Genomic DNA, 19,522 nt, shown 5'->3' on the forward strand with positions numbered 1-19,522 from the left:
ATATGAAGGGAAAAAATTAGAAAATGACCTGTGGCATTTGGCTACCTTTGCAAAGTAGCCCATTATTAACCGTTTACACATTTAACTGATCCTTCCTCCCCAAAGAACTCTCATTACTTATGAGTTGAATGGCCAATCTTTAATGACCATAAGGTCACCCTCCAACAAACATGTGATCTGGGCTACCAAAGCAATGTGTAAGATAATGTATGGGAAGCATCTGAAGCACTAATTTTCATTTAAAAAGGCCATGCCTAGCATGTGTGAGGCACTGGGTTCGATTCTCAGCACCACAAATAAATAAAATAAAGGTCCAACAACAACCAAAAAAAAAAAAAAAGATGGAAATTTTTTTCCATTCTAATTTAGGGTCTCAAATACTTTTAGGAAGTAAGTATCTTGTGCATTTAACATAACTTTGACATGTTAGTTTTTCCAGGGATATGATTTTAGCTAAACTGTTAGAATTATTACATTAAATTTAAAAGATTCTCAAAAATTAAATGAGAAAAATGTTTCTTATTCTAAGAAAGAGGTGTGCATATGCATATATGAAAAGAAGGAAAGGAATTGGAAGGAGGAAAGAAAAGGGATTGCTTTCCTGTGTCTTCTACCTCTTTAAGTTTTAATAGAAAAACGTGAAGCTCCTTACAAAAAAGTCTCAAGTGTAATTGAATGAAATGTAAAAGCAAATTTTAAAAAATTGCAAGTGAAGAGGGCACCCTTAATTTATAAATTATAAGATCAATAAACATGAATAATGATTGTGGCTCAGTGGTAGAGTGCTTTTTGCACGTGAGGCACTAGGTTTGATCCTCAGAACCACATAAAAACAAAGCAAGAAAATAAAATTTTTAAAAAACAAACATTACTTATTTGTAAATTCCTTTGAAGGGAGAAGATTTTAAATTGTGATTCTCAGAGATAATAGAAAAATAACAGAAAACTCCATGTGTAGAGGGCTGAGGGGGAAATTAGAAAGTAAGCATTCTAGGATGAGTAGAAAAAAAAAGATCAGAAATAAATGTAAACATGATACCAAACTAACTTTTATAGTAATGGTAGAGGGGCTCAAAATTAATACTCACGAAGTAAGAATTGCTGGGCTAGTAGGAGGCTGTTTTATCATGGTCTTCATTTTGTCATTATTAAACCTAGGAAAAAGATAAAAGACTTTAAAAATTTGATCACAGAAATTAGAACATTTAACTGAGGTTGACAATCATTGTTTTCTGATCTTCTTATATCACAGAAAAATCATATCATAAATACCCAGTAGCAACATTTCTGTATTTCAATCCCGTGCACTGTAATTAGTTTTTAAAATTTGCTTTTCTATTATTATTACCTTTTGGGAGTTTGAAAGTCAAAGTCTAACTTCCAGCATACTGGGCTGCTGGAAGACACTATATAATTGTAGGTATTTTAAGTTAATGCAAGATCATATCCTGAGATTTCACACACACATTTGCAAAATCTACAATCTATATATTGCCAATTCCAAGAATAATATTGTTACATAATATATACAATAGCAAGAAATATTATGGCTCATCTTTTTTTTGGGTGCTGGGGATCAAACTCAGGGCCTTGTGCTTACAAGGCAAGCACTCTACCGACTGAGCTATCTCCCCAGCCCTCATCTTTTAAATAAATAAATAAATGTATCCTAGTAACTAGAGTTGGTTAGAATGTTTAATTTCTGTGGGCTGTGATTACAAGTTGTACTTCTTACACCAAGTGTTAAACCCTCACTCTGAGATACAGAATAGAAATACAACAAACCCATCCAGGCTCTTATCAGATCATTCCAACTACATATTTTATTACAGAATATCTTCACCACAAAATAGAGCACTTTCATTTTGAAATTCACAGAAAAAAATGAAAAGAATACCAAAATAAATCTCTACATCCTAGTCTTGTATTTCAAATTCTACTATCCTGTCCTTGCTTTTTTTTTCTAAGAAAAACAAACATATAGCTCCTGATGTGCCATACCTTGATTCCATGCCATTTTTTCCTAAGATGCAATTCCAATTTGATTTTGATATTTATTTCCTATGCATGTTTTTATACTATTACTACAAATTCTGTAGCTTAAAAGTTTATATACATGGTATCATATGGATATATTACCTTTCATATAAAATTTTTATATTATATAAATGTTATACTGTATAACTTCTCCATAAAGGTAGTTGTTGTATAAGTAAGGTTATCCATGATGATACACACAGCTCTCATTTTAATAGCTATATAGTTCACCATGGGACCATGTCATAATTTACCATTTTCTTGTTGCTTAATATTTACACTGGTTTCAAATATTTTTCCTACAAAAAATAAACAAGAATGAAATTAATGGGTTCAAGTCTACTATTATTTTCAACTTTACTATAGGATATAGTTAAATGTTCCCATAATATCATATGAGGAGTTCTTTTTATATATTTTTCAACACCTGACAGTATATTTAAGAAAAACGCTACTCTCTATATGAACATTTAAAAAGTCCTTATGTGATCAATTTCTTCATCTAGTATATGTATAATGGAAGTATACTAAATATTCCAAACAAACAGAATAGACTAAAATTTGGCCCAAGGCACTTACACAAAAATAAAGCTCTGATAATGCATTTTTCTTCACATGATTGAGGAGGTACCAATACTGTTGTTACAGAAATAAGATTCTTAATTAGATCTGAGCTCAGTTAGATCCAAGATGATCAAAGAGGAAAAAATGCAAGAAAAGTACATGGTTTATTGGTGTGAACAGTCCTACCCCAGTTCATTTTGGGCAGTGTTTCACATGTGTTACTCCTAAAAAGAAGAAAAATCTCTCTTAAAGCTTGTAAAACCCACAAATTCCTGAGCCCTAGCTCCAAAAGTTTTGATATAGCAGGTTTGGAAAAATGTTTTATTTTAAGTCATTCTGGTACAGGTGGTCCACACACATTAAGCAGTAATTAATGGGGAAAAAAAGTATATTTCAAAAGAAAGGATTATAGAACTCACTTTTGGTGAAGAGTAGGTAACAGTAACTAATGTTATCTGTTACATTACACTGACATTTTTAAAAAGCTACTCTAGCACTAGCTCAAAAAAAAAAAAAATCTCAATTTATGGTTAAATATGCTTGACTTCACAATGCCAGAATAGATTGTGGGTCCATTAGTTATTTCAATTAAATAAGCACATCCTGACAGAAGTTTTTGGTAATAATACCACAGAAATAATATTCTAAGTTTGCTATCATTGATAAAGGAAAACATTGAGTGGATATGAATGATTTTAATGAAGATGACCAGGAAGAAACTATTGTTACTTAAAAAAAAAATTCTATTGTAAATGGCAGGCTTCAAATTGGGACATTAGGCTTATACACTAAGACAAAATGTCACTTTCCCACCAACAATTTTATAAGTGAAATCAGAACCTTAATAAAAGTCCAATATTTACTTTCCTGTAAATACAATCTATTGGAATCATTTAGATATAAAAAAGGAAAAAGGTATTTTAATATTTTAGGTTATAGAAGGTTTGAATTTGTACAAATTCAAATTGTACAAATTGAGAACATCTTTTTATAGTATTTGAAATTAAAGTTCTATCTGCAAAAGATTTGAAATGTGGCCTGACATTATTATAAGAGAAATAGTTAGTAATAGAAAAGTTTAATAATGAGAAAAAATAAGAAAAGTTTTCACCTGTGGTCTGCCTTGTATCTAGTTATTTACAACATTAAAGTAATATAGGATTTTAAAAAAATTATAGCAAAATCAATTAGAATTCAGCCTTAGAGTAGGCTATAAAACAAAGATAACATAGGGTCAGAATATGGCCCCAAAGTGAAAGATACACTCTTGTGTAGTCAACTTTCCTTTTTTTATTCTAACTTGTAGTATCAGCAACTAATTATTATTTTTTCCAGTCTATCAGTTTAAAAGTGAAAAGCATGAAACATATTATATATACAATCAGTTTTCCATTCTGAACAAATGGAATTATCTAAATAAAAACTAAATGAACTAAAACCAGAGTAAATAGTAAAAAATAATAGAGTCTAAGAACTACAGCATCTTCTGTTCTCTTTATGATGCACTGGTAAGAAAATACCTTTCTGTCAAAGAACATATTCTCTAAACTGTATATGGGTAAAGGGACATTTGGGCCCTTCCCACCTGGTCTGTAAAAAATGATGGTTGCAGGCTATTTTGATGACTATTTCTGCATATTGATGCTTTTCTGTAGAAGAGCTGACATGCAGCAGCAATCTCCCAGCCCTTGCTCCCAGCTGTAAGGGATAAGAACAAGGGCTGCGGTGGTAATACTTGTTTGTTCACTGTTGCTGCTTCCTCTGCTTAAGCAGCAAGTTGAGAAAACTGCATGCAACTAATACAGAGGAAAAAAATGGTTCACTCTACACCTACCTACCAAGTTAGCTTATATTGCTAGATAAAATTGTTTAAGTTTTTTTTTTTTTTTCTTTCTTAAAAAGGGATAGGAAGGGAAGAAAAGACAAAAATTCATGTTTGGTTAGAAAGAGAACTTAAAATATCTAAGGAAAAAATTAATGATATAATAATCTTCAACTACTTAGATTTAACTGCTCAATTATTAAATTCTCTGAAGAGTTTTAGCCATTTGTCAGAGTGAATGCATAAAGAGAGCACCTTCTTAACTATTCCCCAGGAAATAAAGTGTTCAAACTCCAATCAAGAACTGAAATTATATTTTGCTTACAAAATGCCCCTGGCTTCCTTCCAGGTACCACGTATTTAATCACCACCATATGTTTGACTTTAGACATTATTAGCAAAGAATAAGAGTTAGCTCATAAATATTTAACAAAAATTGCCAACTATTAAAAAAAATTTCCATATGCAATTTACCTACTTTAAATGTGTAATATAGAGCTAAAAACTTAGTAAGTACATAGTAGCAAACGATGAATAACAGAAATAGAAATATTTATTCTGTTAAATTATCTTTCAATACAATATAATGCTACTTATAGACCTATAAACTCAAGTTTAAATGAGAGTCCTTTTTGGCACCTTAGCCAATTTTTGATTAAGAAAAATAAAAAGTCAAAGAAATCTGGACAATATTATAAAACAAACAAATCTACAGACTAGAATTGGCTGGTAAATTTAAGTAATAATAAGACACAAAGGCTAGTTTTGAGATAAAAAATATGAAATGTTTTAAATTCAGGTATTTTGTAAAAAAGGAAAACCAACTTCAATCTTTCATTTTTATCAAAATTGAAAATTAATTTTTCTGCTTAGCTCAGTAAGAAATGTTATTAGTAAACATAAATATTTCTGAAGATGACAGCCTAACAAGATAACTGAATATATTTATTTAGTATGAAAGCTATCAATAGAAAAAACAACAAATACTAAAGAATTTCTTAAAATTTATTTAAAAATGCAAATGGGTAATTTTTGGAAATTGCATTTGAAAGATACTGCAAGTTTTTTCCTCTAAGTGATTCTAACCACAAAAATAAGAAAGTAAAACTAACTTAAATAACATGCTAGTGTATTCTAAAAATGTGATTTGTAGTGATAAGAACAGAAATTCTACTTCAAAATGATATTGAATAAAAATTTAAAACCCTCAAATTAATTAAATATTGCCTTTTGAAAAATGCTGATCAGAAAATGTTAATTCTGAAACATTATGTCTAATATGAAGAGAAACAATAGAAACAGATTAAGGGTTGTTGGCTACCTCAAGACAAAACATACAAAAATACACACAAAATGGGTTCAGTAAACACATAAAAAAATTTGAGCTAAAAAAGTTAATTATATCTATTATTTAGCAAATCCTCAGCAACATTCTAAAACCTCTATCAAAGAAAAATGTCATAATTGACAAACTGCTTAAAATGTAAGTTATACTTACACATCACAAATAATGAATAATTTCAAGTTCCTTCATCCACAGATACATTAAATTACATCTATTTTAGTTTATTCAAATATTCTAAGGACAAGTTTTCAGTAAGAAACAGTGATAGTATAACTGTATTTTACAGATAATTAAGAATTTTTCTTGAAAATTGTTATTTAAACCCAATAGACATTTAACCAAAAATCAAAATAAATATTGTACAAATGAGATACAAATCTATCACTGAAAAAAAAGTTAAATTAGCACAATAAATTTCTTCGTCCAAATTCTGACAAAATGAACTACATATCAAAGCTTAATCATATAATCAGGTTTGCCAAATTAAAACAGCCCAAGTTTTTACAAATTGCCCTGTAAATGGGGTGGTTAGGAGAGACAAGCACACATAAGAGTAAAAGCCAATTTTATCAACTGCCTCCTAAAATAACACATACTACTAATTAGGTTAAAGTTCCTTAGCCTATAAGAAGTATCTGAGTATAATAAAACTGTTAATATCTGTATTGATGCTTTTAGATATTGTTTACAAAGCTTATTAGTTTATAAGCCAGAGAATATAACCATAGAAAGGATAATGATATAATGCTAAACATTTGTGTCCCAAAAATAAGTTCGAACACTGTGAACGATCACAACTCAAACTGTCTAAATGAGGAACAATTCTGTAGATTTATATCTTTATCTACAATACAAACTAACATACTAGTTCTTTTCCTGTAACTCCTTAAAGCCATGTTAAAGGTAATGGATTGAAAGTGACAAATTAAACTGGTATCTTTTTCAATACTCAGACATTTTTCAGTTTCATCTTTATTCTCTCTAATCTGGAAAACACTGGTTAAGTGAGACAGGGAAACTGTATTTATATTCATCTGATTCAAAAAGAACTGCTTCTTTATAAGTCTAAAATCAAAGGTATGAAGACATTATTTATCTCCAACAACCACCTTATAGTATGATGCTACCAATATAAAAGTACCAGAACTTCTAAACAGATTTCTATTAAAATGTAACATTTTATTTAATCTCTACTGTTAAGATTCACATTCCTGAATTTTCTAATATCTAAGACAAAAAAAATCAAATCTGATTTTAGTGTTTTGAAAAGTATTTCAACGTTCAAATATTCTTAAACACATCAGAGAATATGTTTAAAATTTTTTCAAATTGTTTAAAGTTGAAGCAACTCTATGATCATAATGATAATTACCTCACTCTAACACTAAAATACTTTTTCTTATGAAAACAAACCTTTGGGATTTCCTATATCTGAAGTGTATAAAGTAAATACTTTGTAGGTGAAAAGAATTTAAAGAAAAATTGTACTACTTTGGATTTTAGCAACTATTTAGCAAAAGCTTTAAAAAATATTTAATACTTTACTATAAAAGAACTAACCAAGTAGTACTTGATAAAACTGTTCAATAAGTTCATTTTCACTATACCAGGTTACCACTTAGATAACAAAAACTGCATTAGCTAAATACTGTATGAATTTTTCAACTAAACCTGTAAAAATCAAAGAAAATAAATATGCCGGGAAAATGGTTCTGTAATAAAGTATTTTGGAGGTTAAGACAAAGACATTGAAGATTTAGGCATTTTACAATTTTATTATTAAACAGTTTGCAACTTTTGATATGAACAACTAATAATCAGAGCATCTATGAGTAAGATACTAGTTTCTGCTTAAGAAAGTGAGTTTTTCAGTTTCAGCCAAATTGCCACTTTTGGTTAGGACAGTACTTGGAATATTTTAAATTCTCGTAAAATATTCTCATTAATCTAAATTTGTACACCCTACCTACCTCTCTACCTGTTAAACAGCCAAGTACCAAATTCCATTTGACTTAAACCCTCCATTTTATAAGAAAGTCTACTACATATTTAATTATTTTAGACACTGCAATAATACCCTTGAGGAAAAAAAAAAGTCATTATGTATACTTGTCTTGGGAATAAATAAAAGAGTTAGATCTTAACACAATACCATGAGAATATAAACTATATAAAAAGATCTGGAGTTTAAATAAGCAAGACAACTCAGTTTTAGTCACCTCACACAATAACTTCTATTAGTTTTTTATTTACTGATTTTAGTTTACCCAAAAGTTTCAATGTCACCAATTGTCAAGTCCAATTACATTGCAAATATATAAAATTATATGCTTTTAAAATATGTTAGTATACCTTAATCTCCTATCATGTTCCAATGTATTACGTGTGTATTCAATCAAAGAAGTAAGGTTATTTTCCAGAATTGGCTCTCTCCTAAAGGTCAAAACCTGCAATAAAAATGTCATGTATTATAGCATGAAGACACGCAACAGATTTCTGTTTCCTTCAGTTCCACAACTGATCCCTGAATACAAAGGTAAAGTCTTCAAAATGACCTCAATCGTGCCAATGTTCAAAGAAGTCCTAATGTGAAAATGATATCTTAAAAACAGAAATAGCTTGATTATAAACACCTGTGACATGCTTTATCATCTGAAGTCTCTTCAAACAAATAAGATTAATATGTTTCTGCTTTCATTTCTCTTTAGGGCATTCACTTTCAAGAGGAATGAATGAGTGTATATATGTAGATAGCTGTAAAGGGGAACTTATTAGAGAAAAATAAAAGAAATATAGTTTGTGTTTCTGAAACTCAAAATCCACACAATTTAAAAAATTACTCAAAGTATAGGGACAAAATTTCCCCTCAAATCATCAAATATATTAATGATTACAGAAATTGCCATTGTTTTAAATTTTAGTCTTTTTCCAAGCCTAAGTGAATAATAACATTTCCAAATATTTTAATACATTAAAGTTCTAACAGATCAAAATTTAAAATTCATTTTTAAAATAAACACCTATTTGCAGTAATAAATGGATCACTTCTGGACCAAATAGTTCTTAATGTTCCCAAGTAAAAGTGAGATATAACAATATGTATAAGCAGTTTTGTCATTTTGTTACACCTTTCTGGATCTTAATGATTCAGTAGCAACCATTTCTATATAGTATTTCTGAAAAGATAGTTTTCTATATTTTAGTACCCTAAAAATTAAGGTATCTTAAGTTTAAAAATTATAAAAGGAAAATAGTAAAAAACTAAACATAAGTATTTAAATAGCAGAGAAACAAAAAATTCCAGATAATAAGGAAAAGAAAGATTTGGATATAAAAAAGAAATTTTAAACCAAATGTGTGATAAAAGAGGTGATATTAAAAAAAATCTTCAAATAATAAAACTCAAATCTATTATAGCTTATTATTTATACTTTGAAACCACTATAAGTCTTTTCAGTGCAAACATTCTTTAGTGAAATGACAGATTAAGTATATTAAACTTCTCATAACTCAATATTAAATATCAAGTATAAAACTCCAATACATATGTATATACTTAACATATTCATTCCATTGTTTGAAACTTTTCTAAAAGGAATATCCTTTAAAACATCTCTAATACAGGAAAAATAAAAACCCCAGCCCCCCTACATATTTCCTACCAGAAAGCAGTATTTATAGGATCTACAGTCATTTATACATGCAATCAGATGATACATTCACACACATTAGTAGTATGATATTCTAAAATTAATGTGACTTTTTTAAAGACAATCACTTTAAAGTTCATTTAATACTGCTACTTGTTACTTCTTAAAATTAAATTCTCAATTGCATTTTCAATACTTATTTGAAATAAAGTAGTATTTTATTACTGATTTCCTTTGGTCTTATGAGATTTGGGGGCCATAAAATTTTAGAAAGTCATAGTTTGAGTTCTACTTATAGGCCAAAATTAGTTGCAAAGCACAAGCCTAGGTTTGCACAATAAAAAAAAAAAAAAAAAAAAAAAAAAGACAAAACTACATCTATACTGACAATTCTTTCTAAGATGTGTGTTTTAGTTATATTCAGACCAATACTCTTTCTCCTAAAAGGGGTTAAAAAGAAATCAATGTGAGAATTAAATGTCATTAAACAAAAGAAAAAAAAAAAAAAAAAGGCAAGAGCCTTTTTAGGTCAGTACTATTTTAAAATAAGAGACAAATTTACAATCCAATTGGTGAAAGCTTATATGTCATATGTAAGAAACAGCTAACATCATCTCTGGGTTTTTTTTTTTTTTTCTTTTTGTAAACCAAATCAACTGACCAATATTTCTGGATTGAAGTATCTTGTGACATTCTGAATAGTTACTATATACTAATAAATAAATAAAATATACACAAGACTTCATAAAACAAAATACACAAAACACGAAAGAAACAAGGGATCCAAAATACCACAACTACTTTGTAATTTTCATCCTTAAGTGTCATTTTTGATAAACATTAAAATTGATATCTGATTAGAAAACATGCAGTGTTACATACAAATACCTAAGGCTACATTTTGTAAATGCAATATGAAGACAAGTTAACAACAATAAAAAAAAAGTCTAAAGTTAGACTTTTACTTGGAGTTTAAAAAAATAGTATATAAATGGTAAATAAATGAAACAGGAAGACTGGTACCTTTTCTTGTTCCCTCTCCCCCACAGTATGTAAATTTAGTATTGAAAAAAAAATGAACTATTGTAGCAGCACTATTTCCCATCATTTTTTCCTGTGGTAACAAATGATTTTTGTAGTCCTTACCATAGCACATGCGCACACACGCACACACACACACACACACACAAATAAATGAAAACTGTCATTTTATAGAGAAAAAGGGATAACTGCATACAAACATTTAAAAACATACATCGGTTGGAACTCATACGTACATGTTCACAAATCTAAAACTAAAATATTCCTCTTATTTAGCATCACATAAAAAAGGAAAATACTTCGAAGGCTATGAATTTTAGTTAGGCACTAGTGTGCTCTAAAGCTTTAAGTGAAGTATTTTAAATAAAAGAATCCTTCACTTATTTAAAAAATGGCTTATTAAACAAAACAATCCTTCACTCATCATCCTCAAAAAACCCCCAAATAAATCCTATAAACCGAATCACTAAAAAAAAAAAAAAAAAAAAAAAAAAATGGCTAAACTTAATAAGCCTGATGGAATTTAAATCCTTCCCCCACCCCAAAACACTCTCCCAGTCACAACATTTGAATGAAAATTAAAATACAAAACCAACAGTAAAAAGTAAAACTCACCAGTATGGGGATTTTAGGCATAATTACATTTAAAACAGAAATGACATCTACAAGTAGGCTAAATCAAAATTTTATAGAAGATGATTAATACTTTTAATGAAATTTTCATGAAATGCTCCAAAATAAACAACTTTAGAAAAAAGTAACAAACATTGATGGGTTCAGCTATCACAATTAATAGTATGATTTGTAAACTCAGCTAAACCACTTATTAATGTATATTATGTTTACAGTTCTACAGATTTGTCATATTTTCATATAAATATTTTCTAACTGCCTATTTTGAAAATGCAAACTGTAAGTTTCAACTACTATTCATAAAATGATATAAATTTCTATTAAATTTTTAAAATTTCTTTTTAAAAGCATCTACAGTTGGTTTATCAGCAAGTTTATTGCTTTTCTTTGAAAACTACACTTGCCTCTTATCAAGATGCAATTAAATGGAATGACAAGTTTGGTAACAGAAATATACTGACGCCTGTCTTGAGCAACATTAAACAAAATCAACCTAAAACCAACCAAATAACACAACCACACTACTGTATATATTTCTTTGTAATGAATTTATCATGGAATGCAATCACATATACGCACCTGTGCATACTTACCTGTTGTAATATCTACCTTAAGAAACATAAATGTCTTGTAATTAAAATTTTAAGTCCTCTATAATGGCTGAATTAGTTAAACCTATATATGTTAAAATAGAAGTTAAAAGTTTTAAAAAATATCCAATCCTTATGAGAAATGTGGAAAAGATCATGTAGCATTTTAAAAAATTAAAGTTTTTTCATCAAAATAAACAATTCTTCCATAATCTGCATCCAACAATTACAAGTAGTTTAAGATGAAAAAAATTTTATCAAAGGAAAAACCCCCAAGCAACACAAAAACCTAAATCCTTCACTCAGTTTTTAACCAATAAAAAACAGGGGCAAATATGTCTTGCAATTTCTGTCAGCAGAAATTAAAATAGCCTTTTCAGTTTTACTTTTCATATACATTTCAGAGCCAATCGAAAGCCTTTAACGGGAGAAAAAATATTAAACACCAATTTTTATTTAACCTTGTTTTATTTTAGAAACGTTTTATAACTACTTCTGAGGTGCTCAGGCTAAAAGTATAATTTTTCAGTAGGTCGAGAATTATAATCCAGCGATCAATATTCAAACCCCCCAGTCCCACTTCCTTCCAGCCAATCAGGGGATACGAAGTCGGGTGTTTGGGGAGCTCCGTTAAACAGTTTGAAAAACATCACATTGCTCTATCCTATTCTCCATCGGGAAAGATTCTAAGTGAGGGCGGGTCCCCTACTCTTCATTCAAATATACGAAATCAATCGTTCTATTAATTACAGAGGGGAAAACTGTAGGCTGGCAGTCCTTAAGTGTCACTGCGGTTCCCTGTAAGCTTTATTCCTCTTTGCAAATAACTGAATAGCTGCTACAAAATTCATCTCCAGAATATTTGCAACCCAGTGCCGCGCGCCCCACACGCAATACATCACACCAGCAAAGGGTTAATCTAAGTGGTGCCTCATTGTGGAAAAGGAATTCAAGATCTAATAGACGTTTGATATGGAATTTTTACATAAGTTATTATCTATAAAGTATTACCTAAAGTTAAAGCCGTCACTGGCTTACTTTATTTAAGAGCTGTCGACTAAGAGGTGACAAACAGCTAAGGGGAAACAAAAATCACTAAAGGGAAAGACGAACAACCCCTTTTTCCTCCGCCGTAAGAGTTCCCAAGAAAAGGTGGGGATTGCAAAATTACCGTTAAGTTGCCCTGGTAAAGAGTTTTCCGGAGAACACCAGTACGGTTTCACAGATTGCTTTTTGCCCCTTCGGATACGTTTCAAGGACTGGAGAAGGAAAAAGTCTTCTAAGAAGAGTGCGACTTAGAGAAGGAAATAGGAGAAGGAAATCGCTAGCTCTCAGCCCCATCTTTCATCTCACCCCGAACACCCCTCCCCCTCGAGGAAGGACAACGCCGTGGGAGTAAATAACAAAAATCCGAGCCAGAAGCGAAAGTCCAGCATCTTTGCAAGAAGCCCGCTACCCTGTCCGCCGCCTGCCCCGGCCGCCCGGAGCCCGGCCGGCAAGCGCGGGGCGCGGCAGTCCCACCCCTCTCTAAAAAGACCGCACCGGGACGCCGCGCGCGGGCGGAGCGCGGCCCCGGCTGACTCCTTCCTAGGGCACCTCTCGTTTTAGCGTCAAAAGACGACAACATGCATGGCTGGGTGCCGGGGGCCAGGCGGGGACACTGTGAGCCATCACCCACCGGAGGCACCCGTTACTCCGGGTCCCGAATTTTCCGTCGACTCAAGTTTCTTGTCAGAAGACGGCCATCAGCGGACAGGGCAAACTAGAGAAAAGGCGGCTCGGTTCGGAAACGGGGGAGGGGCGAGCGTCCCCTCCTGTCAAGGAGTCGCGGCCCTGCCGAGACCCCGCGGCGCCCAGTCCCCGGCCCCGGGCGGGGGGTCTTGCTGACAGATCGGCTGGGCGGTGGCTGCTCGGCGGCAGCCGTCCGGGTCCCGCTCAAACTACAGCTCCCCTCCCCCTCAGCCCCGTCTCACCGCGCTCCCGCCACATTCCGCCCGCCACCGCCCACTCGCAGGCGCCCAAGTCACCCCAACTCTATCTCCTGGAATTTTTAAAGACTAAAGTGAGGGTTGACCCAGCGCCCACTCCCTGGACTCCTCAACGCCTGCTGGTCCCACCACTGCCACCTTCCGAGTCCCGCTCTGCTACTTCTTTAGGCTCTTACCGACTGCGCCAACCCTTGTGAAGCTCGGCGGGTTGCCTTTTCTCTAAGTTATTTTTGGTGATTTTTTTACTGGTTTTTCGGCGTAGTGCTAGTGGCACTCTCGGACAGGTTATCCCGTCGCTCCCGCTAGATTGATGAGATCAGGCATCACTCGAAAATGGCGCCGAAAGCGCTGAGGCTCTTCATTCAAATTCGTTAGAGCCAACCCCGCCGCCCCGGGGCATGCCGGGAACGCGGGCTGCCTCCACAGCTGTCAATACCGCCTCTTAAACCCGCCTTGCTTTCCCCCGATATTTGCGCATGCGCAAACTCCTACCCCCACCCCCACCCCCCCGCCACACACACACCTTGTACATGCGCAGACGCATGGTTGTTCGCCGCTCTCACTTAGCTTCCTCGGTTGCAGTTCTCTTGCTTCTTTTCTCGCGCGTGCGTGCAGCGCCTTTGTACAGCCGTGGACCTGGAGTGACCTTACAGACTGTGGGCCTGAGAGTCCACAGATACTTGTCAGGCGACAGGCAGTCAGTCTACCGTTGGAGGTAAACAAATTGGGGTCCAGCTTAAGCTAGAAGAAAAACGTCTTGCTAAACTCCAGACAACGGAATGTGCCTCTTGAGATCATGTGTTGGATACACGTGTACTTAAAACAGCCCCGCCACTGTGTAGAGCTCTTGCAGTACGTCAACGCTTTACCAGAGCGGTTGCACTTTAGCCTCGGGACAGCCTTACGAGGTAGGAACTGTTATTATTCTTACCAAGACCAGGAAACCAGGGCTTGGGACCGTTAAATAATCTGCTTGAGGCAGCACAGGTACCAGACACGTGGACGAGTCCGCATCTGTCAGATTCTGGAACCCGGGCCACTAGCACTGAAGGAACCAATCTGAGCACACAGGAGGCGTGGTCTCCCCTCCCTTCTGGTCTGTGTGCGCGCCCCTGCCTAGAGTTAATGATTACTAATGATTACTTAAGTTTGGTGGAGCTCTTCTCCGCCCTAGGGTGCTAGTTACTAAGCCGTTATCATCGATTCAGTTTTTCTTACCGCCTTACTTATCCTTACACTTTCATTTCTGTTTTGGAGATAGGAAAGGGCAGTCTTTGGATGTCATTTAGGGTAACGTTTTTGTAATGGCGTGGTAAATTACTGAATCCAGTGGAGACGGGTTCCTGTTGTGCGACGAAAAAAAAAAAAAAAGTAGTAACAGTTACCACGTATTGACTGTACTTGGCACTGTGCTGAACAAACGCTTTCTGGATTAACCTCCTTTAATTGCTCACAACAGCCTTATGAAGTAGGTATTATTTTCATTTTGCAGATTATGACATACATTCAGATTAAGAAACCTACCCCCCAAGTCTTACTAGTAAGTAGAAGTAAAGACCTAGGCAAACCCGTGTCCACCTTCAAAACCTGGGCGCAATGATAGGACAATAAGTGATATTTAAATTGTCAGTATTTTAATAGCTTCCTTAGAAAATCTAATCATTTTTTGGAAGATTTATCATATCTGCCATCAAGCTGGTTAAGATGAAAGAAAACCAACTGTTCTTGTTCCTAAATGATTATGTTTTAAGATTATTTTTGATTGCTTACTTTTTCCTTAATCACAAAGTGGATTTTCTTTCTTTTTTCTTTTCTTTGAGACAGGGTCTCACCATATTGTCCAGGTTGGCCTCAAATTTAGGATTCTCTTGCCTTAGCCTCCCAAATAACTGGGATTACAGTCCTGGGTTATGGGCCCAGCTCCCAAAATAGATCTACGGAATCTGGGATATTAACTTCTCTTGTCCCAGTATTTGTTATAAAACAACTCATGATGAACCATAACTGTTTGAGTATGAAAACACATGCCATTATTGTCAGGATTGAATAAGAAAGATAATGCGTACGAAAGTGCCTTAAGTACTAAGAAGTAAGAAAATGGAGAAAGCTAGCACGGTTTGTATTATTGAAGTACAACTGGAAAAGAAATAGCTTTTAGCATTTTCAGATTATCAAGGAATAACGTAGGAGCGGGGGTTGTGGCTCAGGGGTAGAGCACTCGCCTAGCACGTGTGAGGCTCTGAGTTCGATCCTCAGCACCACATACACGTAAAGTTTTTTTTTTAAGACTTTTTTTTTTTTTTTTTTTTTAAAGAAGCAACATGGCAGAGTATATTTGTCTTTTATCTCTTTGGCACTTTTAAGAACTGTTTAAGTGGGTTGAATCTGAAGCCAAACTGCCTGAGTTTGAATCCTAGTGCTGCTACTTACTAGCTGTGTAAACTAAGGTGAATTATTTTATCTGTTTAACCTTTTGTAACAAGGTAGTAGTATTAGTACCTCACTGGGCAGTTTTAAGGATGTAAATAAATTAACATGCTAAAGGCCTTTCAGCTGTGTTTGGCATATTAGTAGTACATGTTGGCTATTGTTTGAATTAATTATTAATACTGATCTTTTAAAATGTCTTCTTTAATGGGTATTTTCAGACTCTAGTCAGTGCCATTAAGTAGTTAGTATTCTTGTTTGAACCCCTTAAAATGATAAATCAGGCTGACAAATACATTTTGTGTGTGTGTGTGTGTGTGTGGTGCTGGGGATTGAACCCAGGGCCTTATGCTTTCAAGGTAAGCACTCTACCAACTAAGCTATATCCCCAGCCCCTGACAAATACTTTTTGACAAATATGAGTAACAATTTTTGTCAAGTGAATAAGGATGTTAGTTCACCTTATTGTTTAAGACAGTAATACACAGAAATGGGATAGTTTCATTGCCTTTTCTGTTTTTTAAAGAAAAAACTCCAGGCTAGTCTAAAATATGTAAAGAAAGTAAGAACTATCTAAATTTGTAGCATTCAGAGAAAATCACGTATTCTTTGTATTTTGAAAATAAAATGCATCTCATGGAGAATCCGAAAGTCTGGATAAGTGGTATATCTGGGGATTTTGCAAGACTGTACTGAATTTCATGGAGAGATAAGTAACATAACCTGGTGTCCTCACTGTAACATGTTTGATATAGCCTGCCAAAAAAATTCTAAAATTATGATATTAACAAAAATAACATTTATCAATACCTACTGTGTCAGGACTGCTCTAAACATGTACATCTATTTTCCCACTGAATCATATAACTCATGAGGTGTGTGCAGTTAACTCCATTTTGCACATTTTGTGGAGGTGGCTTTCAGATTTGTCTCATTTTATTTAAAGTATTATTTAATAAACCAGAAATCCTTTATTGAAGTTTCCTGATTTGTTAAAATAGGGGGAAACAAAAGCAACTGTTCATATGCTTGAACAAAAAGCCCAATTGGAAAAAAATATTTCCAAAGCTAAGAATTTTATGTTTGACCACAAGGGGGTGCAAATTCCTGAGCTAAATTTCAAAGGGAAAAAAAAAAAAAAAAGTGCTTTTACTTCAGACTATCAAACTCATGGGTAAAAAACCTAGTAAACTACCTGCCCAGAACTTTAAAACTCCACAGAATTATATACTTTATGAGAAGAAAACTGTTACTTAGGTGTTCAATTAGGGCTTAAGTTTTCAGCATTCTTTCTTCCATACAGTAAAGAAAATCATCTCTTTTCTACCCCTTTCTGTCCATGCAGTTTGTGTCTCTGCATTCTCTTGTTGTCGTAAGAATTGAAGTCATAGTTTAAAATCTGGGGATTTACTTTTGCAAACTGGAAGGCAATCACCAGCAAATGAATGGTAAATAGAAGTCTTTAATTTCTATTCTTTCCTCCCCTCCTGCTATTTCTAATAAGTAAGCTATAACTTATGGCTTCAACATATAAACTTATTTAGATAAAATTGTGAAAGCTGTAGGCCTGTTCATTTTTTAAGGAAGAATGGAGGAACTTAAAAAAAGAAAACATTCTGAATAATAACTTAGAAAAATACACACTAGTGAACATTTTAAAAACAATTTGTTTAGCAGAATTTTTAAAGTTCCTTTTACTTTCCTGTTGGTCTTGTTTTTCTGAAGTAGACTTATTTTTTTAAAACTTTTACATTGGTAATAATGTCAAATTTACAAAAAGTTCCAAAAATAAAAATAGTTCAAAAAATCCATATCATTTGCTTGCTTTTAGACATGGGTGAGTTCTTTCTTTTCATATATATGTAATTTCATATACAGTTTTTCCTGAACCATTTTCCCTTAAGCTACACAGATTCTGGCCCCCCACTCCTGAATACATGATTGTGTACTTCATGTCAACTTTATAAATTACACTGAAACAATACTTTATCATCCATATTCCAGTTTGATGTCAATCCTTTATAGCATATTCCCCTCCTTTACAGGATCCAGTCTTGTGTCAGGTTCTGCACTAGTTGTCATGTCTCTTTAGCTTCCTTTTCTTTGTGAAACTTCCATCCCTTATTCATTGTCTTTTATGACCCTGACATATTTGAAGAATACAGCTTCTCCCTCCATTCTCTTTTTTAGTAGAATGTTCCTCATTTTGTGTTTGTCTGGTGTTTCCTCATGATTGGATCAAAGTTATGCCTTCTCATCTGGACCTTTGCACAGGTAATATTGCCTCTTTCTCCAAGCATCACATCTGGAAACACATGATATCCATCTGCCTTTCAGTGATGATCTTAATTTTGATCACTTCATCAGTATGCAATCTGAATTTTTTTTTTTTTACTTCCTGGCAGTACATAACCAATTTGTAGGGAGATTTTTGATGTTATATTCTGATCCTCATCAAAATCTTCCACTATATTTAGCATCCATTATTGCTTATATAATTTTACCATGATGGTTACAAAGTGCTTGAGCAAATTTTAGTATTCCCTCCTCATTCTACAGCATTCTACTGCAAGTAGAGCTCTTCTTTCCTTCTTATTTACCTATGTATTATCTACATGAACTTAGGAATTCCTATTTCTTTCCATTTCTGTGTTTGCTTATTTTTCTTTGTGCCATCTATCTCACTATTTATGTAGAAAAATTTTTTGAGCTGGGCACAGTGGCCTATGCCTGTAATCCCAGTGGTTCAGGAGGCTGAGACAGGAGGATCACAAGTTCAAAGCCAGCTAAATATAAATGGAAGAAATATAAATGGATGCTAAATATAGCAGAAGATTTTGATGAGGATCAGGATATAATATAAAAAATTTTTTTGAGCCAACTAAGGGTAAAATATCTATATCATGGCCTTTCATCTCTAATATTTAACTGTGTGTTTAGTTATTTTGATGTTCAGAATGTCTTAGATTTAGCTAGTGGAAGTTCTTTCTCCTGTGGCTTTCTGACTTGTCCGCATCATTTTTTAAAGCACTTCTTTACTTTCTGATATAATAAAGTGTTCCACATTTATCTTATACTTATCCTATCTCAGTCCTAGAATTAGCCTTTTTTCTAAGGAGTTCCAATTCCTGTTAGTGGAAAATAATATTAGAGACCAAAACTAGGTGTGTTCATTGCTCTACATGGGTGTCTTTGCTTCTTGGGCCTTTCAGAAACAGAGCTAAGAAATATATACATGTACCTATGCACGCACACAAATATACATACACAAATATCTATCATCTGTTCATGACATGGATTAAGTTAATTAATTTATTTGTGGTACTGGGGATTCAACCCATGGGTGCTCTACCTCTGAATTACATCCTAGCACTTCTAAACAAAAATTCATTTTGAGACAGGGTCTCTCACTAAGTTGCCCTGGC

At 33.6% G+C, this 19,522-nt stretch overlaps 1 protein-coding gene across 10 annotated transcripts in view; it reads right to left on the minus strand.

Annotated features, from left to right (window-relative positions):
* LOC306659852 (uncharacterized protein) overlaps positions 1-14,324 on the minus strand; it is a 35,041-nt gene extending 20,717 nt beyond the window's left edge. For all 10 annotated transcript variants that reach the window (XR_013763466.1, XR_013763467.1, XR_013763468.1 and 7 more), the window contains exons 1-3: positions 14,194-14,324; positions 8,121-8,215; positions 1,089-1,154 (exon numbers count right to left, since the gene is read on the minus strand). Coding sequence is in view for 6 of the 10 variants with exons in the window: in XM_079137691.1 (XP_078993817.1) it covers positions 1,089-1,154; positions 8,121-8,215; positions 14,194-14,214 (182 nt within the window). In the remaining 4 variants the exon portion in view is untranslated. The remainder of the gene's footprint in view (positions 1-1,088; positions 1,155-8,120; positions 8,216-14,193) is intronic.
* Between the last annotated feature and the right edge of the window lie 5,198 nt (positions 14,325-19,522).

This window comes from Sciurus vulgaris (genome assembly GCF_902686455.1).
Source record: "Sciurus vulgaris genome assembly, chromosome: 4".
Classification (NCBI taxonomy): domain Eukaryota; kingdom Metazoa; phylum Chordata; class Mammalia; order Rodentia; family Sciuridae; genus Sciurus; species Sciurus vulgaris.